The sequence below is a fragment of the Antrostomus carolinensis genome, unplaced genomic scaffold, assembly GCF_000700745.2.
Source record: "Antrostomus carolinensis isolate BGI_N321 unplaced genomic scaffold, ASM70074v2 scaffold8550, whole genome shotgun sequence".
In the NCBI taxonomy this organism is placed as follows: Eukaryota; Metazoa; Chordata; class Aves; order Caprimulgiformes; family Caprimulgidae; genus Antrostomus; species Antrostomus carolinensis.
The window spans coordinates 15,330-40,681 of NW_010287682.1; the positions used below are offsets into that span (position 1 = coordinate 15,330).

Genomic DNA, 25,352 nt, shown 5'->3' on the forward strand with positions numbered 1-25,352 from the left:
CAGGCAAGGTCAACCCATCACTCAAATGAGACTTAAAAGGAAGATGTATAGTAACAACATTTTGAGTGAGGACAAACTGTATTCCATGTTGAAACACAGCCACAACTTACCAAAAAACTATTTTACCATCTTACAACGATAGGGAAACAGCAAAATTTAATATGGTTGCTCAAGGCATAAGCCTTTCAAATTAAAACAATGAAGAAAATGTAGGGGAGGACAAGATGAGCAGTGAAGCAATCATGGTTATTGGTATTAATCCTAGAAGTTTGATCATGCCTGTCTAACATCCTTGAATGTGAGTACAGTAATGTCTTTTTATATATTGCAGTTAGATCCTCGATTTATGCATTGTAATGTAGACTGTATGATCAGCTAGTTCTGAGAAATACGATATCCTCAATACAATACAGGCTAAAAGAATATAAGTTAAATACACTCTTCTCTAAATACAAATATAAATTAATATTAGGCCAAAATTTGCCCAAGACAAATTGTTGCAACCCTTTTAAGGAGTGCCTTTGAAAAGATGATGCATCTGGTTTTAAATACCTGCTCATAAACAGTTTCTAAAGTTCTAAGCATTAGCCTGGCATGTAATCAATTTAAAGATTAGGGTTTGCATCTTCATGTTTTTTAAGTATTACATGTATCTATACTGTAATTTGCAAGTCAGAGTTGGGCAAAGATTAGGCATTAAAATGAAAACTAAATAGCTTTAGGAATTTGTCTAATTATGAAGTGGCATTTTGAATTTCATAAGCTTTCCTGTGTTTTCATTAGAATTTCTGGGATTTCCTAATGTGAAGTATCCAGCTTTTTGGAGGATGCAAAAATTCCTTTATGAGGCATTTTCTAAATGTTATTTTTCACTGATGTGAGGCTATGAAGAAGAAACATTACCTAGGAATCATTACAGCATCAGCTAAATAATATTCTCAACAAACAGTACAGATTTAGTTTCCAAAAATGGAGAATGTGGATGTAAATTCAATGAAATTCATAACAAACACCTTCATTACATTTCCTGGTTTAATTTTGGTAACTGATCTTAAGTGAATATAGTTTCTGAGGTGCAGGTTATTAGGCTGAAGGCTTTAGAAACTGAGTACCCTACGCTGAAATAAATGCCCCTAAGAGTAAAGCTTAACATTTCTTTGCGGTTTGGCTGTGTAATGCTAGCTATTCACAAGGGAGGCTCTCCTTCCTTCTAGCATGCTAGATCAACCACAATCTGCAGAGTAAACCACAAAAATCAGCAGGACCATATGTGCATCTGTAAGCTTTTAACATGAGAACCAGCATTATTGCCCTGTTCCCAGGGCATTGTGCAGTCACAAGTCCTGCAGGTGAGAAAAGGATCAGGAAATCCTGCTCTGCAAATGATCTCTGCCAGTTATGTTTTATATGGGAACTAAGGGTTGGTTGTTGGAGTAGCTAATCTTGTGGTTGGCAAGCTGTATTTATGTGGTATGCATTTATATCCCCACACTGCTGGTTTGATTGCGATCTGATGGTGGCTGTAAAGTGAACTTGACAGCTATGCCCATTGTGTTCCTGAGGCATCTAGAAAGCTGAAGTCCCACCAAGCTGAAAAAGAGCCTAACTGGAAATAGAACACGCTATCTACTCTTCCAGTAATATTTTGTATGTCTGTCTTCTGTTAAAGATCTTGCTGACTTCAGCAGCCCTTAGGCAAGATCATACTATATCAGGATCTTGCACAAAATGTTGTACAGAAGAAAAGAAAGAAAGAAAACAAAAAAAATCCTTCAGCAGCCCTGTATTATTAGTATACTGGCATTATTTTCCCCACGTTATCGGTTGAATAATTGACTTAGAGGGAGGTTGTGTGACTTGCAATAATTTATCCAGGGAATTCTGTAGCAAAGCCACAAGGAAAACATGCACTGTAGAAGTCTTTAGTGATGAGTATCTTATCCAGTCAGACAGATCTCTCTTTGTTTTATTATTTCACATTGTTCCTATTTTTCCTAGCACCGTACTGACTTTAAAACATTTTAGCAAGTATTTTTCCTAATAAACTTGTTAGAATCTTCAGTGACTTCAGATTCCTCTATCTGTGTCTGCAATATTCAGTGAAGATCTTGGGTTAATAAAACAATTTTTTGTTAAATGTCTCATAGAATGAAATTGTACCCATCTCCTAAATATGTCTTGTCAATGATGAAGGAAGTGAGCAGTTAGATTTTGAACTATTGTCTTGGTTTCACTCGGACAGAGTTAATTTTCTTCTTAGTAGCTAGAATAGCTACTGGTTTCAGTATGGGATTCATTATGAGAAGAATGTTGATAACTTACTAATGTTTTTAGTTGTTGTTGGAAGTCCGAGGACTTTGTGTTTTGCTAGTCTGCAATAGGGGTGGAAGTGTAGTAATTAGCAAAACCCAAACTGGCATTTGGATATGCCAATGAGATACTCCATATCATATCACATCATGTGCAGTAAATTAATGAGGGATGACTGGAAGGCTGGGGATCCTCTCTGGGATTGCTTGGGCTCGCTCTTCTGGGATTGTGGTTTTGGGACTGTCTCTGCTCTGGGATCACTAGCTGGGGACACGCTGGGCCTTGGTTGGCAGGTGGTGAGCAATTCCACTGTGCATCAGCATATTCTATTATTACTGTTATTATCATTATTTTAAGTTTTATTAAGTTTTAATTATATTTCAATTATTAAATTGCTTTTATCTCAACGCATGGGTCTCCTTACCCTTACAACTCTGTTTCTTTCCCCTGTTCCTGTGGTGGGGAGAGTGAGTGAGCAGCTGTGTTTGGCTGCTAGCCAAGTGAAACACCACAGCTATATTTAATGATGAGGTGGGTATAGACACAGCCACCAACTGTATCATTTCTTCTCAGGTTTGCTAGTAAATCTTTATCAATACTGACAGGACTCTCTGAATACTTCTGAACCACTTTGAAAATAATTAGACCTAAGAACCAAACCAAACTAAACACAGCTGAACTGAACATGCCTTTATAAATTTGAATATTTCTTTCTGTCTGCCACTGTATAATTTCCTCATCTGCAACTAGGAGCATACATACATATTGCTTCTTTATGAAAATATGTCTGTAGTGGTTACTGGTCTCTGCCACAGCTCTTGTTTCTGTAGGTAGTTGGTGCGGAACATGTACAATAAGATAAGCTCAGTAAGAACTGAGGCCAGAATAGTTCAAAAAGCACCGACTGTGTTGGGTTTGTGTGTGTGGAGGGCTGGGTTTTTTTGGTAGTGGGGGAAGAGCCACCTTGTGAGAGCAAAAAGCTCCCCTGGCTCTAAGGTGGAGACCCCCCAGCCCAGGCTGGGCCTATGAGCACTAGAGAAACGCTTCTGAATCCATATTTGTGAGGGGAAGGACTGTCCTAAAAAGAAGTAGGTGGGGGTGAACTGGGAGGAGAGGCCATTTACTTAACAGAAGAAGACCAATGGCCTAAACAAAGGACAGACAGACAGGGGAGACCTTCCTTGCAGGAGGAAGGAGGAGGAGAGGAAAGGACAGAGGACCTCAAGACACCAAGTTCAACCATATGGAGTAGAAGAAGACAAAGGAAGTCCCCTGTAGCCCACGGAGATTCAATGGCAGAGCAGAGACCCACTTGTAGGCCTTGGAGGACTTCATGCTGAAGCAGAAAAGCTGAGCCTGAGGGCAAGTGTGACTGGAATTGGGACCCTGAGAGTCACTCGCTGCCAGAGCTGGGGTGGCCCCCCAGAGTGGGGGGTGAGGCTGCAGCCCGTGGATGTCCCCATGCCAGAGCCAGGAGCTGAGCCCGAAGAGGTCCGTGACTCCATGGGAAGCTCGCTTTGGAACATCTTGTTCCTGGACTTTCATGCCAGGAAGAGCATCAGAGGTGAACTGACTGCAGTTGTATCTCCCATCCCATCTCACTGGGTGAGGGGAGTGAAGGATGGTCCCCATGGTCCCACTGTGGGTCAAACCACCACACTGATATAATAAAGTTTTCAGAGACCTAAGTTACAAATTAGCTTCTTCTAGCTTGCACACGTGTTGCGATGGATTTAAGCACCTCCACTAGATCAACTCAGTAAATGAGGCTATCTATTGCAAAATTATTTGTTTGAGATATGACAGTACTGTTCGGTCATTAACATGAGCGTAACAAATCTGACTGTCTTGGTGAGTAGCTGTACTTGTTAGGGTAATACATATACATAAAGGCTACACCCTTCTTCTCTCCAGGAAAAGTAAAAATTGGGACTGGAACAGGATTCTGCTAAGGACAGCACTGCACATGGCAGCGTTTTCTCTAATGATGTTCATGTTCTCCCATGAGAGCAGCTGTTAGAGATGAGCTATTAGAGCAGCTATTGTCAGATGTACACTTGAAATTCACTCACCTGTCCCACGAGGCTGATGGAGGCTACAGAGTAAGAGGCAAACATGTTGGACAGATCTTGTTCTCCTTGAGGCTGCACGGACAGCAACCTGAGTTGACGCAATTGGTGTGTTTGCTTACTCAGTGCTACACAGACAATAGGAAAATGAGTTCACTGTTCTATGAAAGAACTTGCTTATAGTTAAGCCAGTTTAAAAAGGCAGTATTGTGAACAGCACGTCTCAGGAACAGAAGAGGAAGGTTCCTGTCTCTGAGTTTGTATATTTGGATTCCGTGAAATGTACACAAATCAATAATCTTAACATGTGGATCTGCACATTTTGCACAGCAAAGTCAGTGGGATTTTTCCTATTTCCTGTCCCATTGTCCTATTGGTGGGATAATACAGAGGTGTAGTATGTTCCTTAGTCTTTAAGGCATTGACACACTGTGGAAGGGATAGAGTTGAAAATAATGCGGAGTGTTGTGGGAATCCATGGTACAAGTTCATCCAGAACGCTCTGCAGACTCAAACTTATGTGCAAAACTGGAAGCAGTTGACTGAAGAGAATTATGAAGGACTGAGAAAGACTCTAATTTGAGGACAAATCAAAACGATCAAGATTGATTATATTTGAAAAGAGTTGAAAAACAGAAACAACTATGAAATTGTGTTAAAAACCTAGACAATGAACTCCTGTTACGTGTCTTGAAACAGAAAACTAGAGGATAGCCAATCTTCCTCCATGGTAGTGGTTTTGACATCAAGAACTTACCAAGATTTGAAATACAGAATTAAATTTGACTGAACGTTTGTGCCTGTCCTAGTTGGTAAGATGTGGAGTCTATATAAACCTACATGCTTTATGTAACCCTTGAAAGCAGCGAAGACTTTCATAGAGGATTTTTTTCACACATCTTCCAGCTGTAGAGTATCCTGTACTTTCCTCATACATATCTCTGTTGCCATCTGCTTCTGCAGAAAGCACGCTGCACTAGATGAACAGACCAAATGCAGGCCAGACCTACTAGTTTTACTCATTTTTTGATACAGAAAAGCTTACTGTTTTTCTAAGTGCAAATTTTCTATAATTAACATAAAATTCATGAAGCAGATGAACAATATGAAATGGAATATATCCTATCTGCTTTCTACCATTTCTTTAGTTTTTATTCCTAAAGTTTATTCCAATTTGTTAATCCATTTGGTTTAGTTTTAAAATGATGGTGTGGAAGGTATATTTTGATTATGAAATCCAAGTAATCTAGTAAACCAAATTATTCTTAACGTAAGACTACAACTTAGATGAGAGACATGATCTAAAACAATATTGTGTGCTTCTCCTTTTCCAGTAGCATCAGTAAAAATCAAGATGTCTCAGTTTAACTTTGTAGGAGGTACACATAACCTAGTCCTAAAATATCCTTTGAACTATGGAAGATACCAATCTAGAGGTTTCTTGTCCTACAAGATGAATGTTTAAGGGAAAACAACGGTTCATGAAAATCTTCTATACCTTTTCTGCCCCCAAGAAAAACAAACAGAAGAGAATTCAGTAGCTGCATTACATGCACTTGCATACACTTCCTTACAAAGTACTGCGTGTCTGCAGGTCTCAAGAAAAGGGAAAATGCCCTGTGGAGAGGAATTTGGTAAAAGCCTTCAAATGGTTGACAGCCCAACAATGAAACTAATGTGGAGCCGGCTGTGTGTTCTCCGCCTGGTTACAGCAGTACTGAGCAAGAGGGAAGACTGGTAACAGTTTAGGCCCTGTGTCTGATCGATCTTAAAATAATTGTAATCTTTGTATGCATTCAGTTCTAAGTATTATTTTCCACTAATTTTTACCTCTCCCAGGTTACAGTGAGTAGAACTGTTATTAAGCTAATTGACTTGCAGCAAGGGAGAAATTATCTCCTTTAGCACTGAAAATGAGAGGATTTATGTGAGCATCAGCAGAACCTACTGTATCTTAATGTGACTCTGGACAAGATGAGTAGTCAGGCTTTGGGACTACAGCGAAAAATACAAAACCAAAGGCGTTCAGGCTCAAATCTTCCCTTTCTGTCTGCCCCACTTTGCACAACCTCGTATTTAATCGTAGTGAGTGTGAGAGGCAGGGAGAATGACTAATGTGTTGAGAAGCGCACTGTTGTGTGGGTACCTTCTTGAGCTCTGATGTGTGGGGCTCATCATTGTCATCCCACAGTAGCACCATGGGAGCATAACCTGGCCTCTCTGGTGGGCTGGTTCACTTTGGCAGGCTTGGCCCACTTTGGGTGAGTGAGAAAGGCAACGGTTTCCTCTCTTCCCTGTCCTCCCATGCCCATTTTAAGAACTCTTGGGAACTCCCAACAGTAGTCTGAGGACTTGCCATGAATTGGGGCAGGGTGGGAAGTCAGTTTTGCTTTGCCTTTGGTTGACTGCAAAATACAAGTGTTCCTTGACTTCCTGTCTGTTCTTCAAAACTCACCCTTAAAAGCCAGACTCTGGCATTTTGTGGATGGAATAGACAAAATATTAAAAAACCTAAATGAACAGGCAGCATGGAAAGACTGTGGAACAGACAGGATTAGCTACACAATTAGAGGTGATTCCTTGTAACAGTGTATAATAAATGCATTGAAATTGTGGGCAGTAAGAAAACTTTGTCCTTCAAAATTCTCAGGTGGAAAGCCCTGTACAAGTGGTTTACAGCTGTTAGTGAAGCCAAGTCTTTTAGACAGTACTGCCAGGTGGGAAATTGAGTCACAAGGGTAATGAGCAGTTTACAGAGAAAGGCAAAAGTTTGTGCAACAGCTGAAAATAAACTCAGGTTTCCTGACTGTCAAATTAATAATTCAGAACTACACCAAATACATAATTTTGATCTTATAAACATTCCCTGGCTGCATTATATTTATAGTGGAGACAGTGCTATGTAAGTCAAATTCAACTAGTTGGCTTGCTGTCTTTGCAAGTGAGCAGATCCATGGCAGCTGTGAAACCAGCAGGACAACCTCAGAACAAAAAAGAGAGTTGCCAGCTGGGCTCTCCCTGTGGTGGAATTGAACATAGCTTTTTCTGGCAGCATACAGGTCTAAAAGGAATTCTCTTTCAACTATTAAAAGTATATATTCAAGCATAGACTGCGACCTAATTCATTATTCTATCACTTTGTTAGTCTAATGGAGCAAAACCAGCTGTTACTGAGTCTCTGAATACCTGAAACAAAACTCTTCTGAGTAACATGGAGACAATATCAGAATTGCAACCAGAGTGTGCACAATGCCAAATTAATTGGAATATAGGCATTCTGAGAGTTTGACATACTCTTTTGGCCTGTAAACATTTGTTCAGTAGCTAAAATATCAGCAATATACTAAATTGGTAATGCATCTGCTTCTCGTGCCTAGCAGCGATCACCTAATTAATTGTCAATCATAATTTAACTTAATTTTAAAGTGTTGTGCTTAACTTCATTGAGTTGAGAGGCCTCAATACTGCCTTTTAATGTTGGTGCACAGATTGGAGGGTGACACAGTGCCCATGACAAAGTACCTTGATGACTGGTTTAATAGTATGAATTTATTCAAGTTGGATTGCCTGCAGTAGATTTATATATGGTAAAAAAATGAAAGATGTGCTCAGTCCATAAGAAATGGTTATTACCAATTTTTTCTTATACTACCTCTTCTAGTTAAAATACCTCATTCTTTAAAATGCCAACACAATAATAAATCTGTTTAACATCATCAGTGTCACTGCAAGTCTCAGGCCTCTCTCCACTTCCCCGATGCTTGCCAAAGAGGATGCAACTGACCTCTCAAAAGGGAGTCTTCCTTCCCTCTGCTCTTGGGTTACAGTCTGATCCTGACAGCTTTAGTGCAGAGGTCTCCAAAGTGGGGTATTTGCACCCCAGAGAGGTGTGCAAGATGATCCATTTGGGGATGGGAAGAAAACACTGGAACTTCAGTATTAGACGTATATAATTTATAAATAAATATACAAATGTTGGGGGTGCATGCTCAAAAAAATTTCATTGATGGGTGTGCACAATCAAAAAAGTTTGGAGACCACTGGCATAGTGGACTACTGTTCTACAGGCTTTTTACTGTTCTAGAGGCTTTTGTGCTTCATTTGTTTCACTGTGCTGTAGACATTGCCACTTCTTTTCTTTCCTGCATTATTACTGTAACTGAAACCAAATAGCAAAGTCCTCCTGATGCCATACACTATTAAGGAGGTATAAACAGAATAGGAGTATGACGAAGAGTAATAGTGTGGTGTAAATTCAACCTGTTCATCTGCAAAATGTTTGTGTAAAATGTAGTTTGAATATGAAGCAAGGTTTTTGCTTATCAGGATATATGGAACGGACTGGGAATATTTGCAGGTTGCCCAGCACAAAGATATCCACTCTGCTGCTTTCATCAGAGCAGCTAGTCTTGTTCACCATAAATCATTTCTGTCCAACTTAGAGAAGCTTCATAATTCACCCTTCCAGACCTTCACTGGGAGCTTGGTAAGGGAAAAAAAAAAGTCTTTCCCACTGTCCTTGAATGATTTTTCTCATCCCTGTCTTTCCAAAAATAGAGACCCCTTGATTCCAGGGGGAGGAAGCCAGGAACACAAACATGGCACGAGCCAGCAGCTGTAAGAGAGGCTTCTCATGCTTGGGAATGAAGGGTAGTGTACTTCCTTTGGGAGGCAGGTGCCTCTTTTTGTCAGGAAAAGAACAACTGTTATCAAGACTGTAGAAACTTAGTAGTGTCCTTATTGTATAATTTTAATAGGTGCAGCATCCTAATACTGTTGATTTTGTGGTGATCAATTCATTTTTTATTTTTTTTTTAATATCCAGCCTGCTAAAATAACATCCATCGCTAGAAGCTGGGTAACTTGTTGTATTTTTTTCATTTGGTGTAGATTGTCGAGCATATATTCTTTTCTCTGTTCTTGATACATAAATTAGATCAAGCTGGTTCATCTTTTCCTGATCCGTGTGATTTAGTAGCAGCAACTCAATCTCAGTCTCACCTCTCATTTGTTGACCTAGAAGCTATTGCCTCTAATTGGGAAATGTTGTAGTAAGGAAATATGCAGCACAGAATGAGCATTCAAAAAGATAAAAGCTGCTTCTCCTGCGTGCTTGTCCTCATTTACCTACATCTCTTCAGTACTAGTCAGAATTCCAAATAAAATCAGAGATTGGGAAGGAGAGCAGAACAGAAATAGCCCCTGTCCTTTCCTCCTGGGGAAGGAGTGGAGAAATGCTGAGGAGAAGCTGAAAGGAGCAGGTCTTACAGCTGTCTGTAAAGGTCTGTGAGAAGGCAGAATAAAGCATCTTTGCTGCTCTGATCCAAAGATGGGCTGGAGCAAGAAAGGAGCTGCTCCCCAGAGGCCACATTTAGCCCCAAACCATCATTTAAAAAATTGTCTGCATTCTGTTCCACTCCCCTCGTGAAAGATATTAAATCCTGTGGAGAGTGTGCACTGAAGTGCAACCAAGATGATAGTTTGTTTATGAGGAGCAGCTAAAAAGGGTGATCCTTCTTGCACTGAGATAAAGAAAATGCTGAGATGCCCTGAAAGAAATTATTTTAGAAGAGAGCTGTGAATAATGAAATCAAATAAGCTCTTTTTAACTGAAAGGGAGGCTAAAATGCTTGTTAGAGTAAATATAAGTCCATTCACAGCTGCTTCCCTTTTGAAGAAGGAATAAAGGAATATACAAAGCTCTATTTATATTTTACAGCATTTCCCAGAGGTGCAAGATTATTGAATAAATAGTGTTATTTACTAGATCTAGTCTTCTGAGATGCCCAAAAAGAATTCCTTTTATAGCTCCTGATCTGTGGTTTTAAGAGAATAAATCTTTAATAACATAGCATGCTAACTGTTAGCTGGCACGGAAAGTATAATCATTCTCATTAGTTACAGCTTGTTTGAATGAAACAGAATGCAGTATGATAGAGCAAAACAAAGTGTCAGAACTCAATATGGAAAGCAAAAAGTAATAGTTATGTTTAGTCTTGGTGTGAGACTGCACACCTGCAAACAGAAGGGTAATGATACCAGTTCCCATCCTTCTGCACAGCTTGGTGGGAAAGCAGGGCAGCAACACGCCATCCCCTGCAGCTGGGCCAGCGCCAAGGTGAAATCCCTCAAAATGGCACTTGGATAGCATTTTCTCCTTATAGCCAGGGAAACCAGAGGTCTACATCTCTCCCAGTGCCACGGCTGAGTAACATGTCAACAAACTCATAGGACACCCTTAGAGTAGGAGAGAGCGGCTGGCAGGTTGGCATCGCCTCCTGTAAGCCACCTCTCATTGGGATCCCTGGTGTGCAGAGTGCTCCAGGGGCCTTCTCAGAGAAACCTGCATGTGGGCACTGCGGGGTCATGCTCCCATCAGTTACCCAGGCTTTGCAGCCGAAAGCTGGTTTAAGTAGTTCTGAGATCAGATCGGGTGAATGAGGCCCTGGGTCAGCAATATTTGGTTGTTCTATGAAGCACAGGATTGTAGTTTGCTAATTTTGCACATCTGGTGGTGGTGATTTCACTAGGAATTGGTAATGGTATCAACAGGAGGCAGAAAACACTTGTTCAGATTTTCCTGGAAAGAGAGTCTCAGCTGACCTGTAATATTTTTTATGCTGTATAGAAGTAAAGGAGACCTTTTCTACAATGTAGAGTTGTATATTAGAGCACGCATTTGGTTACACTAAGTAACTATTTGATTACATTTCTTTACAAGACTTAGTAATTTACATTTTAAACCAGCATTTGATCATCTTTCTTTTTGTTGTAAATAATTAACCATAAATTATTTGACATAAGAAAAATAACTGTAAAATGGGAACGAAGGTCTCTGATGTATTTTTCCCCTTCATTGACACAGTTTCATATGCTGGAAATTATATATGATGATATGTCCAATCAATTTTTCAGCCTCCACTCTATAAAATTACAGTGATGTTCCCTTCAGGGAAAGAATAATACACATTTTCCCCGAACTAGCAATCTTTTCAAGTTTTCTTGTTTTTTTTCTTCCAGGGCAGTGCTGTAGTTGTTGGCAGGTGAGAAGTTGCCGGGAGGTGAACTGACATGATAAATGTCAGAGGTCAACCCATGTGTAGAAAAGAAAGAGGCTGTCAAGAAAACAAGTTAACCTTTTTTATAGAAGCCCTCTGATTGTATCTTTGCTGAGAGCAGCACAGTCCTATAGTCTGTTCCTGCTTTGAGAACTGAAATAAAAAAGGAAACCTGAAAAGGTTATACATTTGGCAAAATGCTTATTATTAGTTGCCTAAAGGGGAAGTTCTGGGGTTTTTTTAATCTCAGCCCTATCTGAAAACAAAGATTGTATCCTAATGATTTAGCAGTGCATATCTTCTAATTTTACTTGAGTCAGACAAACTGAAACCCTCAGCTTATTTATAAGCCAAGAGGTGTCACTAAATGACACTATTAATAACACATTTTTCTGTGTCCGCTCACTGCAAGTACACTGTAGTGTTACAGTGACACGTTCAAAATAGTTCGATAGCTTTGAACGTTTTATGTCAAAGGAAACCAGTGTTTTAAAACCTGTGAAACAAAAGAATACAGCTGTAGAGTCTGGTTTTTAATTATTTTTATTTTTTACTTTTTTAAATTGAAGGCTGGAATTCTTTTACAGAAGATTGACTTCAGTTCCTGAACTAATTCCAGAATTATGGCCATGATAAGCCCTTTTCTTTTTAAAGTGGCTTGCATCGTTTTACTTTAAATAGAAGTTGCCCATTCGTGGCATTAACAAATTTCTTTATTAAAAGAATCATGTTTCTAATTTTTTAATGAGAATTAGTCTGGAGAATATAAGTTGGGAGAGTTCTTTTATTTTTAAAAAAGGGTTGAAAAAAAAATCACTGCTAGAGGGGCAAAGGTTTGCAGATTTTGGTGTAAGAACAGATTGTTTAATCAGTGAAAAATTACTTTGAAAATTGATCATTTTGCAAGTTGCAGTCTTCAGCCCTTCCTTCTTGGTACCTGAGAGAGCATCCTCGCCATCTGTGTGTCCCTGCTCCACTCACCAGTGGAGCAGCACAGTTAATGTGGATCCAAACATGCCCTTCTTGTGGGAAACCTCCACAGCAAGCACTGCTTCCACTGAGAGGGTGAGAGGGCAGCTGGAGCAAGGAGCGTAGTGGGAAGGATTTATCCGAGTAGCAATTCCACAGTAACGTGTTGGACGATCAAAATACAAGCAGCCTTAGAACTGATGGGATATTGAGCTTCTTTAATTATTATTTGGGAGTATTTTATGCACAATTATTTGAAAGTAATCAATCAGGTTTCAGATTTTTTTTGTCTGTTTTCTGCATATGGTTTACCTGTCTGCCCAGTGCTTAAGGAATAGCTTTGTACAAGAGATGAGCTACTTATCCTATAAAACTTAGAGCTGGAGCAACCAGATTTAAATCACAGCAATAGAGGTCAGCTATCCACTTGGTCTCTGACTTATTTACTCTTCCACAAAAACAGAATTCACATTTTTGCTGTTGCATTTGTATTCCACTTGAAGTAAAACTGTGGGTATTGTTTTTACTGTATTTTCCATTAAGTAAATTTACATATAGACTATGTAAATATTGTACAGCCCCAAGGTAGGATAGCAATCCTAGTTCACACAGAGCTCATAGTACCTATTCCACGATTTTCTTCATTGATTGCATTGAGTTAACTTGAGAAGAAGGATGAAATGCAATGAAAAGCAATGATAGTAAGGTCTCCGTGAATGTGATCAAAGTCTTGCAGCTCTAAGAGCAAAATGCAGATTAAATATATGTTGTGTGTGGTTCCACTGCCATCTAGTGATACAAAGAGTTCATGTCTGCTTTCTTTCTTTCCTTTTCTAAAGATCAGCGTCTTCATGACACATTTGTCTAATTATGGAAACGACCGCCTGGGGTTATACACCTTTGTGAATCTGGCCAACTTTGTTCATACCTGGACAAACCTGAAACTGCAAACTCTTCCTCCAGTTCAGCTGGCTCACAAGTATTTTGAACTATTCCCTGAGCAAAAGGACCCTCTCTGGCAGGTAGGCAGGCTTGCTGACGAAGAGATCAGAAAAAAAATCGTATTGACGGTGGTTTTTGTGACTTTGTAGAGAAAAGCACTAATATTTTTAGATTTACTAGTTCATTCCATAAACAGCTTACTGAAGCTTCAGTGTATGTGATTGTTTTCCCTGACACTCAAATCTCCACAGAAAGGTTGTGAAATTAATATGTATTAACATGTGTGATTAAAATTATCTTTAATTCGTTTTATTTGTGACTTTGCTTGCTTTTAGAAATGTGGGAAGTGCAGGAAAGGCATGTTGTGTTATTTCTCTTCTCCTTTTGGAACTAACAGGAATGAAGCATTTGACAGAGAGATGTATGTGCATATTTTAGCAATCAGCCATTAAAGAAATGAGCTTTTCTCCAAGTGTGTGAGGAGAAGAGGGCATCCAAAAAGAGAAAAGAGCATTAAGACCATGGCTACCTTGATGCTAACACTGCCTAGCCAAGTTGAAATCTAGATAGATTAGAAAGTTATTCACAAAAGGCTGAGAACTGCCCAGGCAGGAAGTTTACCTGCATTTAGTACATTGATGTTATCAACTCGGCTGCCTGAATATCCAGCTCTCCTAAGTGAGCAAATTGAAAATGCCAGCAGTGTGAAGATGTGCTAAGGCTGGAGCCTGCACTCACCTTGCAGTTGACACATCTTCAGCCCATCACCCAGTGCTAAGAGCACAGTCCCCAGGAAGAAACTACTGCACCACGCAGTGAATGCTGGCGTTTTCTTTTTGCACGCGCTTGGCGACGGTTCAGCCAATTCAGTGGGATAGTCTGAGGGCTGTAGGTACATGTGTCCCTACAGTGATCATATGTATCCCAAATATCATCCTTCTGAGGTGACTTGGTAGAAATATTCTAAGGAGCAAGATTTACTAAATCAAACATTAAAATGTATTTCAGCTTGCTTACTCAAATGTTTTCCAGCGTTGGATACTGAATTGCCAACTTAGAATCCGAGTATGAGATTGCAAATTTGGACTTAAAATATACACCTTGAAATTTATGCTGTTATTGAATAAAACATTGAACTAAGGGAAAAATGTCAAGAATTTTGCATAATGTTGAGAGAAGGAATTTAAAAAATGGAAATTAGCCTGTAGCCAAGTGACTTGAAAAAACAGAATTACTGAGAAAATAAATTTGTAAGTAACAGTGACTAACACATACTGAATGTGGTGTCTTCTGTCTATAATGCATGTGAATCTTAATACAGTTATATTGTTTTTTTAAGCCTAGAAGATTGGTAAGTCCCTTTGTCTCAGTGCAGTACTGCCAAACAACAGTGTCAAAAACTGTTGGCAGGTAGCATTTCTAAAATGGATTTAAACTGCTTCAGTTGTAAAGCAGCAAATGAAAAAATGAGATTCAATATTACATACAGATTTGAATTGGAGAATCAGAATATGTATTTGTGAATGGAAAGTCTTAGATTATAATTAATTTACTCTTTTAGTTTAAACACTACAGGATGGGATAGTAGATGTTACAGTAATGTAAAAGGGAAAGCCGGTGATTAGAGAACTCATTAGCAATTTCACATCTTTCTAATTTGTATATAATTGATCAATTGATTTTGAATTATTCCCACATCTTAAGTATGTGGGATCAGGTAATTCAATATGAACATACTGACATTTCATGGGAGAAATGATCTTGTCCCAAAGTCTGTTAGATAGCTGGAGCAACATACGTAGAATGAAAATCACATTTCTTCAACATACTTGTCTCATTAAAAAAAAAAAATTAAAATAGACACCTAAGAGATATGGTTTCTAGCCTGGTTACATTGCAGATACCTTTCTGAATCACTGAAATAGTTATTTAATAAGTAACATGGTTTTCTGTCATAAGGGAAAATAATATTATCTGGTAAGAATATTTGTATATTGGTGAAAAATTGGTAATTTATATAAGTGCAATTTGAGAACCCATTCAGGTGTGATTACCAATGAAATTCTTAGTTTTCCTTCTCCATTTTAGAATCCCTGTGATGACAAACGGCACAGAGATATCTGGTCTAAAGAAAAAACCTGTGATCGGTTACCAAAATTCTTGGTTGTAGGACCCCAGAAAACTGGTGAGATTTTATTGTATTTCAGCGCGATAGGCTATGTGTGACTTCAAATAATTGTACTTAATAATCACTTTTTACTCAGACTGCCGTGTAGAGAACTTGATCATCCAATAGCATTTTCTTATTTTTGGCTATCATCCAAATATAGTTTAATAAGATAAGTTACAGCAGACAGCACACATTCTGAAAATGCAGGGCTCACGTGTGTGTCGGATTTTTGGGGCTTTATGTCAAAAGGAGTAGCACTTTGATAAAGAGATCAATGAGATAGACAAGATCTTGTCAGAGTGGAAGGAGGCAAGGACAGCTATTTTTCAAATGGTGTAAATTCTTAACTGCAAATTCTTGTCTGTCCTGTGAGTGGCTTGTTTATAGAAACTTGTTATTTTATGGCATTTATTTCAAGTCAGGAGTTTCCTAATGGACAGTTTCAATTGCAAGGTTGCAGTAGTTTATAAATTAACTTAATGGTTAATTTTCTTCTCTGTAATCAGAAAATTGCGTATGTGCCTCCTTTCATCTTCACCAATCCCCAATAGCTAGTGAGAGCAAAATTTTTAAGTTATTTTTGTGACAGTCTCATAAAAAACAATAATTATTTTTAAAACACAGTTATTAAAAGTGTGAGAAACAGATTTCAGCACTGGCACTCCAGTTTCTGTGTTAAGCATTTACAGTTCTTTTCTTAAATTTAAAAGCACAGAAAGCACAGATTCTTGGGTAACATAAATCAGCATCCCCTCACTGAAATGAAATAGAATAAAGCTGATTTAGTCCATCTGCTGGTATGACCCCCAAAAAATGTGTGTGGGGATTTATTTATTTATTTATTTATTTATTTATAATCTTGGACTTTTATCCTGTTTACAGGTACCACAGCCTTGTATTTGTTCCTGATCATGCATCCTTCCATCATTAGTAACTCCCCCAGCCCAAAAACCTTTGAGGAGGTACAGTTCTTTAATAGAAATAACTACCACAGGGGGATTGATTGGTAAGATGGGTTATTAGTATAAATATAAAAGTTTATATATTGTGAACAATACAAAAATGACATTACTGTTGGTAATGGGAACTGTTTATATATAGAGTGAGATAAAAAAATAACCTTCAGTGTCCTTCTAAATGATAAATAAATGCAAGTGAATAACAATCTTACTACAGAATATCATAAATGCACTAACTTTTATGAGGCTTTCTTGAAAATAACTATATATTAATATATACAAAACTAACAAAATATATATTTCTCATTACACATGCCTTTGAAGTTGGGACAGGAATGGCTGTTAGTTGGATACATGGAGGCAAAAATTATGTTCTTGTTGGAAATCTTATTTCTTAACAGAAAAAAAGGTGTTATCAAGGAGAGACATTTTTTCCTTTAAATAGGATTTAGAAATAGCAATCAGGTAAAAAGGGGGACAGAGGAAGCCTCTCAGTGTTTTTCAAAGATCAGGTAGTTAGGAGAACGTTAATGTCTCTGTAGGGTTAGTAACTGGTGCTAAAGAAGAGTGTGAGTGTGTCACTGCTGCCATGTTCACTATGGCTGCTAGGGAATCACTGGATACAGCTACACGCAGAAGGTCATTCTTGATTTCTCCTGCTTTCAGAAAGTGCTGTGGTATAAAGCAGTACAAGACGCAAAGTGGTAACGTGGTAGTGGCTGGGGAGCAGCAGTAAAAGATTATTGATACATTGTCCTGTTTCTTTTTTTCCCCCCCATTTTAAGCAAAAAAAGTTTTATTGCCTTTGGCTTTGTATTCATCCATAAAATTAACAGGGTGAACACTGTTACACGGTCATAGTGCAGATATGTCAGAACCAATTTCTTGTTAAGTGACTTAGTTTTTTACAGAGTTTAAATTGTTGCAGCAGATTCTCCTTACACAGTGCGGTAAGTCAGACATCTATTACCGATAGAGAGATGCTGGCTGAATGACTGGGAATTAGAAAGCTGACTCCTTGCTGTGGAGACGTTCCAAGTCAGGGAAGATGACATGCAAGCGAGGCGTAGCAGGTCCATGCTGATGTAGATGGCCTAAGTGCAATGAGCCAGTTCTTCCACAAAATCAACATTTTCGTGTTGCTAAAAGAACACTTTGCTCCTTCTCTTATTCCTCCCGTCGTATCCACTTCCCTAACATGCAGATACAATTTGTCTGCTAGAGATGTGCCGAGTTACCTTCATCTTAACACAGCACTGGTGCATAGAGCTCCCAGTGGTCAACCTGTAGAGACCAGGTACAGCCTTTTGGCAGGTTCTCCCTCTACAGCACCCATTTGGTTGTTTGTACCTCTGTGCTACATGCCCCACTCACCCCTGCCAGGTTCTCACAGTTAAATCTTGGATACTCAGAACTACCCGTTGGTGTAGTTGTTTAACTCTTAGATTTACATTCTGTCTGCCAGATAAACCTCTCAGACCTGATAGAGTATTTTAATGCTAGCATGTAATGAGCTTACCAAATGGTAATTAGATACAAGGTCTCTCCTCATTAGTCCATTAATTGGCTAGGATTCTTTCGAGGCAAGAGCATTCACAAATAACAATCAGTTTAATTTCTTTTATGTATATGGAGATACAGCTTTTTCCCAGAGCTGACTCTGGCTTAGTCTTTGTCTGAGCTTACATTTCAACCAAGGCTAACTACAGAAGCAGGAAAGAGTTCTTTCAGCCCTTGGCAACCTCAATACTGCCATCTGGAAGAGGTGTAGATGTATATGGTAGTGTCCCAGTAGAGATAACAGAATAGTAAAATAAGAACTGATCTTTCTGTTCTTGAAATGAAGAAATCTAAATAGACCAGTCATGCATTTCTTTATTTAAGCAGTTACAGATTTCTTAGACAAGTTACTCTAAAGCCTTCTCAGCTTTGCCCATGTTGAGTTTAATAATTGTCTCATGAATGAGGTACTAAGTAAGAGTTTTGCAGCCTGTGTTCAGCAGAAATACTAAGGCTAAACTTTATAACCTCTTGATATTCCACCTTGTCCAGTCTCTACCATTTTTCACTGACACCATATCAACTTCTGCTTTTTTCAAATTTGGCATGTTATCTGAAAAATCAATTTACTTTTTCTCACAATTTGGTGTAGCATCATATTTAATTTTAAGTGGTTCCTTATAAGGTTGAAGTCCTCATTGTCTTGTATTTACTCAGTCCACTACCAGGACTTCAGTACAACAGCATAATGACACCATCCATGATCTAGAGCAGATTGGCCCGTAGAGCCTATTGCCTCTTTCAAAGCTGGCCTTTTTTCTTTGCTGTTGATGTTCTGGTAAAACATTCTGAGGTCACACAGTCAGGTTGAGTCATTAGTTTCTAATAATATTATTTGTGAGCAGAAATTGGTATAGCTTCATCATTTTCATCAAATCAACTCTGAGATTTTTTCAGAAATAGAGCCCCTTGTTCAATTAAATAGTCTCACATTCTCAGATATGTGCATTAACATCAGGCAGATAAATAATAAACTAGCAGGGCAGTGACAACCTTTCATTCTGTTCTGTTTGGTTGTCCTCTTATTTCAGTTTTTGCATGTGACACTAGCAATAGCTATGGAGTGTTGTAGCAAACTTTTTGAATGCGACTTTGAGCATAATACGCAGGGACCTGGCCATCCGTCAGCCCTTCACATGACATCATTTAGGTCTCCCTGATACAAGGTAATCTACCAGCTGCTACTCTGAAGGGCTTGAATAAATCCAAGACTATTATTCCTTATCTAGTGCATAGAAAATTGTCATCTGAAGGCCAACTCACTTCACTTGCATAATTCTGATGACAGGTATCCATTCATGTGCCAAAGAAGCACAAAACAATCCCTTGGCAATGTCTGTTTGTGTATACATAAAAGTAGCTCATACGAATTAACTTCTCAGAATCAGGTGTCACAGAGTTGAGTTTCTTTAAACCACTGTAGTTTCCTTCCTTTTCTCTAAGGACCTTGCAATCAATGCCTGTGTGCTAATCATCATCTCATAAGATCCACGACATAAAGAAAACTGCATGTCCCTCAACCAGTTCCACCCTACCGAGTCCCCTGGCCTTGGCTGTAATGGTCACAATTTCAATTTGGCTGCAGTTTCAAAGCCAACAAGAGCATGCCATTTGTATTAGAAGTAGCTCACTTCCATTAATAGGACAAAGTCTAGGCACTGGAAGAAATTTCAGTCCTTAACCATGATCCTCAGAAGAGGTTGTTTTAAATGGCATTTATTTTATCAATACAGAGTTTAACTGAAAGATCAAGACCAAGATATCCCATTTATTCTTTTTTCCAACAATAATGAAGAGCAGTCTGAGGGCATGGACGAAGTCTGTATGTGACACAGGAGATGGCTAGAAATTAACTGCAACTTCATAACAGATAAGGAACGCTCACAGAGAAACTAAAAGGAATACAACCCATGTTTCCATGCAAATGTGGCTCTTGGAACAATAAGTGAAAGATGCTGTCACTGCTTAGAAACCTTTTACCTGCTGAAGCTGCAGAGGGTTTTTAAGTGTACCTTCCCAACATAAGCAAGCTCTTCTCCTCTTTTGAATAAAAGCAGTTCTGATACTGAATATCTTTTTGCACTGTAATTGATGTCAGCAAAAGGCTAAATTTGGAAAACTCATTTTCTGCTTTTGACTATGATAGGAGTTTGTTCTGACTGGAAAGTGGGAATTCACCAGTTTTAAGTAGGTACATGAATATCGTAACATTTTCATCCAGTTACCAGAAGTAGTGGCAATGTCTAGTTATATGTAGTGAGAATAAGAAAGCTAATACCAAGTAAAATATGATAAAAATATAATTAAAACTTCTGTTTGCTTTTATTTGTCAATTAAGCTATTATTTTAATTGATTATTCTAGAGTAAAATATACTTAACAGATTTGTCAACCTTTGTGTGACTTTTATGTAATTCTGAGAATGATGTTGCTTTCCTAGGTACATGGATTTCTTCCCCACTCCTTCTAATGTCACCACTGACTTCCTCTTTGAGAAAAGTGCCAACTATTTCCATTCTGAAGAAGCTCCTAAGCGAGCTGCTTCGCTCATCCCCAAGGCCAAGATCATCACCATCCTCATCGACCCATCTGATCGGGCGTATTCCTGGTACCAGGTATGCACTTTGAAGAACATGGGCAGGCACAAATCAAGGTTTCCACCTTGAATGCTCTGTGTATATCCTTTCAATATATAGGTATATAAATGGTTTGGATAATACAAGCTTTTCTTTGTCAGTCAGTACACGATATATGATCACCCATGGGCTGAGCTATCTGGCATTGTAGACATGAAAATCTTTCAAAGGTTAAAGTACCAGAAACCACCTTTTCAAAACTCTGCCTGTAATATAGATATGCAAAAATGCTTGCTTACTTGATTAATTTATGTCATCAGCACATTAAAAAAATTAGTTTATAGACATAGGTATCTAGTTCACACTCAAAATACAAGATAGATTAAGAAATTTTTGTTATCTTGGTCCACAGATTTCAATGGGAATTTGGCAAAATAAAGATACTAAAAATTAAAAAAAAAAAAAAAAATCCAAAGAGAACAATGTTCTAGGAACTTCTGTGATATATTTTGTGATTTGTGATGAGTAATAATCTCAACCGTGAGTCTAATCCCATATTTTACCCTGCTTTGGACAGGAGGCTTGACTAGAAACCTGCTGAGATCCCTTCTGACCTGAATTATCCAATGATCCTCATAAATGCCAGTGTTCAGATTTGCCTTTCTGCCTATTTACCTTGTATCAGCTGGAAAAAAGAAAATATGAAACTACTAGAAACAGAGCTTCTTAGTATTTGTGTTTATTATGCCCAATTCGTTTGTACAAAACCTGCCACTTGGTTTTTTGAAAATACACATTCTGTTTTGCTGTTGCTAGTTTCAGTCTGGCTTCTGACTTCTTTAGATACAAACAGTATTTATCGATATGAACGATGTTTGTCCCAGCATTTTCAGCAAATGACTACAGAATGAGAACTTCTTAACTTCAAGTAACTTTTAATGTAAATAATCACTCATGCCAAGGTCAGTAAGACCAAGCAGTTTTTTCTTGTTTTCCTAATTTCTGTGATCTGTAAATTTCCATCAATGTAACTTCTCTTTACAGCATCAGCGATCACATGAAGATCCCGCAGCTCTAAAATTCAGCTTCTATCAGGTGATCACAGCTGGACCTCGAGCCCCATCTGAGCTTAGAGCTCTCCAAAAGAGATGCCTAGCGCCTGGATGGTATGCTACCCACATTGAAAGATGGCTAACTTACTTCCCACCTTATCAGGTGAATAAGACTGTAACTTGACATCCTAATCTTTCATACTAGTATCCTAAAAGGTTACCTTCAGAAAAGTCTTGTCTACTTATTACTGATCCTCAGGGGTGTCCTAGATATACTCGAGCATATTTTAAGACATTGATTATGATTATTCATAGCCATGTTCTAAGTAGCTGGTTGACATTGCTAGGGATGTCTTATCTTAGCACCTTACAGCTGGGAGCTGCTTCTGCAAAACAAATCAGAACAATAATCTGGAAGCTCAAGAAATGTCACTGCTGCTCCTTGAACTCTCCTGCACCCTGAACTGCCATTAACTTACAACTGTTTTTCATTTGCTCATGCTTTATCGCTCTGTGTCTGGCTCTTTGTCAGTAATGTTGAGGAAAAGAGAACCTGGCATGCAGTGCTTTGTGGCCTCTTTAATATCAGATGGTCCATCAGGATTCCCAAAAGAAAAATTGAAGGAAAATAAAGGGAAGCTGCTCAGTTGTATTTCTGTCTACTCTGAGTGGTAGCAAGTATCACCTAGCATCAAGGGAAGTCAGCTGGGATATTGCCCTCCCTGCATGAGTTGAGAAGAGTTTTCGTGTCTGAACACTTTGGGGTGTAAAAAATACCTTTTCCATCTGAATTGGGGATTACCACATGGAATGGATGTGATCTTGTGGTTTTGTAACACCTTCATATTTAAATGCATCAGTGTCTTCACCCACTTCGTCCTTTCATGCACTGATCTCCCACTGTGTCAACCTCCTTAGGCTATGATTGTAGTAGTAAATAAACCTGTACCCGTGCAAGAGCTCACACACTATCCTGCTCCTGTCCATACTGCTTGATTTTTAACGCACTTCTGGCACAGTTTGTACCCATCGCAAAAAGCATCTTGCCAAGCAGTTCCAGAGCACAGTTAGAAAGACAACAAGAACACATAAAAGTGTCCACACACCTTCGGGGAGGGTGGACACAACCAATTTGGTTTGGCAGGTGAGAGAGTTTAGCGACATAGATCCAGGTCATGCTGTGTCATTTGGCCTCAAGACCAGAAAGCTGTCTGATTTGGTTTAGTTTGCAATATAGATAAAGCCTTTGTGTACATCAGTGTATTTCCCATCTCAGGCATCACCAGATTTTTAGGTGAATTCATGTTTTGCCTAACATGACTTTTCTGTAACTGTAAAAGCACTGGGTCTCTTTTGCATACTTTGTTTTGGAAATTCATCACACATGGCTGCCCATAAGAGTGGTCTGCGTATCAGAGCCCCTCTTGGGACTGATTCATGTGCTGAAACAGTTTGGTGTGTTGGCGTTTCTGGTCGTCTACATTTGTTATCTATCACTGATCCTGAATCCTCAACATAAACTTTGTGTTAAGATCAGTTTGTCTGTATGTCTTTGAGCCCAAAGGGTGTGTGTGTATGGACCCATGGATTTCAGTACAGGTGGTGCATAAGCAACCTGAAAATTGGATCTCCCTGCAAGCTTCTGTTGGCGTATATCATACAAGTCATTAGTCTCCTTCTGGCCCTGTGTAAGATCAAGCCTCAAAAGATGCACATCCTGAACCCTGAACATCATGTGATATACAAGAGCAGGCAGACAGTGTCACATGATCGGTATCTCCTTGGTAAATTTATTTCTGGAATGGATTTTTCTGACATTCACAGCATGTCTGGCACTACTCCCCACCCAACATTCACAGATTACTTTAGTTGAGGGAGGTTGGCTGCAATCTGAACCTTCTGTTTATCCAGGACTTGCTTAGCTGAGACAAGTTGGCTGGAGTCTGCACCTTCTGTTTTCCCGGAGTGTGCCAAGGAAGCTCTGATGCATCTAGTTGGTGTTATTCTCCACATATTCTCTTTTGGGCCAGCCTTGCAGACTTAATGAGATACACAATACTGTAATACCATGATATTCATATTAAAGTCTTTACATTACGTTTTCATTATCTTTTTTTTCCAAAAGTAACCCGTGAATATTGAACAATACGCATTGTCATACAGATTTTTGCCAGATTTTACATCCCACAGTGATGCTATACAGCAGGCCATATCCAAACGAGTTAGCAAGTTCAAGGAACTGCTGAAGCACAGAACAGTTCCATAAGGCAGACCTAAAATCAGCTCAGCTTAAAAGTACAGCCTTGCCTAAAAAAACTAGAGCCTTCCTTCACCAAAAGAGCTCTCACTCAGACTAGCTAAGGCTATCTATAATTTTTAATGCTGTATAAATCTGGGGGTCTCTACATGTGTGACTGAACTGAAGTCTTGAAGTCCGTTATGAAGTCAGCAGGCATACAATAAGTGGTTAGAAGGAGCAACAGGAATAGGCAAAGTTCCCCTTTTCATTAGAAAAGTGGTAACAGCATGCTTGTCTTACATGGTAAGAATTTGGGGTTCAGATGTTTAGAATTTTGATTGTCTTAATTTATTATCTCGTAAGACATATAAAAAGTCCTCTTTTGTCTGACCACCAAGATGGATCTAGAAGTTCAGGAAGCTCATAAGTTAATTTCCCACCTACAACTCACTGTTCTAATGCAGTCATACAGAAGAAAAGAGGACTGAGCATGACAAACTCCCTCATGGGCCAAAGGATATGCTCATGTGCCAGCCCGATAGGAAATCAAGCTGATTTTGCAACAGCCATCATTAAATGGCCAGTCTGAAGCTGAAGAACTCAGTCTGTTTCTAAGCTGTTCCTTTCTCCAGACTGTCTCTCTTGCTACTCTCCCACCATGATGACTTTTAGACATGTATCTATAGTGGGAGAGCAGGTTTCTCTTCAGCTGTCAGCAATATTAGAGTAAAATCATCAATAAGCTGGAAAGTGATTCAAAATACTTCATCTGTAGTATTTTCATTATATGTGAAGCTGTCTATTTTGTAAAAATTACACTATTTAATTTTTCTACTTAGCCAATAAATGAAATGCCTTAGATTTTGAGGAATTTCATGAAAATACATCTTCCTGAGATCAGGATGTGAATAAATCAGTACAAGTAAGGAAAAATTTTGCCTCAGTTCCTTCATAACGTCCCTGAAGGTTGAGAGGGACCATTTTTTGTTACCAGCTCCCTGGGAATGTCAGGAATTGGAATGAAATTCCACAGGCAAAACTTTTTCTTACATGTCTTTTTTGGGGTGGAAGAAGTGGATATGGCACAGATATTTACGTCTACGTGTTTTTTAAATAGTGAGGGGAAAAAAAAAACCTCACTCCTTTTCTTTCAGGTGGAAATATCCCCCATTTGGAATGGTTTTTGACCTCTGTGCTATGAAGCACTTAAGGCCTATGTTGCAAAGACTTCTGGAATGAGCTGCTGCCTTTCTGAACAGTCTGATTCTTCCACTCATCCATCTCTCTAAATCTACCTGCTATATACAGGCAATTCCAAAGACCAGTCTTTCAAAAGAAAAGACGTTTCCTCCCTATGCTCTGAAACTATGAAGTCTTCAAACTTCTAAGTTTCATCCAATCCTGGAAGCAATTCATATGATTTTAGCCTCTTTGCTTGCATGGAAATGT

General features: G+C 38.8%; 1 protein-coding gene across 1 annotated transcript in view; it reads left to right on the forward strand.

The window, feature by feature from the left end:
- LOC104521705 (bifunctional heparan sulfate N-deacetylase/N-sulfotransferase 3) overlaps window positions 1-25,352 on the forward strand; it is a 42,434-nt gene that overhangs the window by 14,041 nt on the left and 3,041 nt on the right. Inside the window, exons 6-10 of the mRNA XM_010163785.1 lie at window positions 13,246-13,428; window positions 15,437-15,533; window positions 16,401-16,524; window positions 20,477-20,651; window positions 21,657-21,827. Coding sequence (XP_010162087.1) covers window positions 13,246-13,428; window positions 15,437-15,533; window positions 16,401-16,524; window positions 20,477-20,651; window positions 21,657-21,827 — 750 coding nt within the window. The remainder of the gene's footprint in view (window positions 1-13,245; window positions 13,429-15,436; window positions 15,534-16,400; window positions 16,525-20,476; window positions 20,652-21,656; window positions 21,828-25,352) is intronic.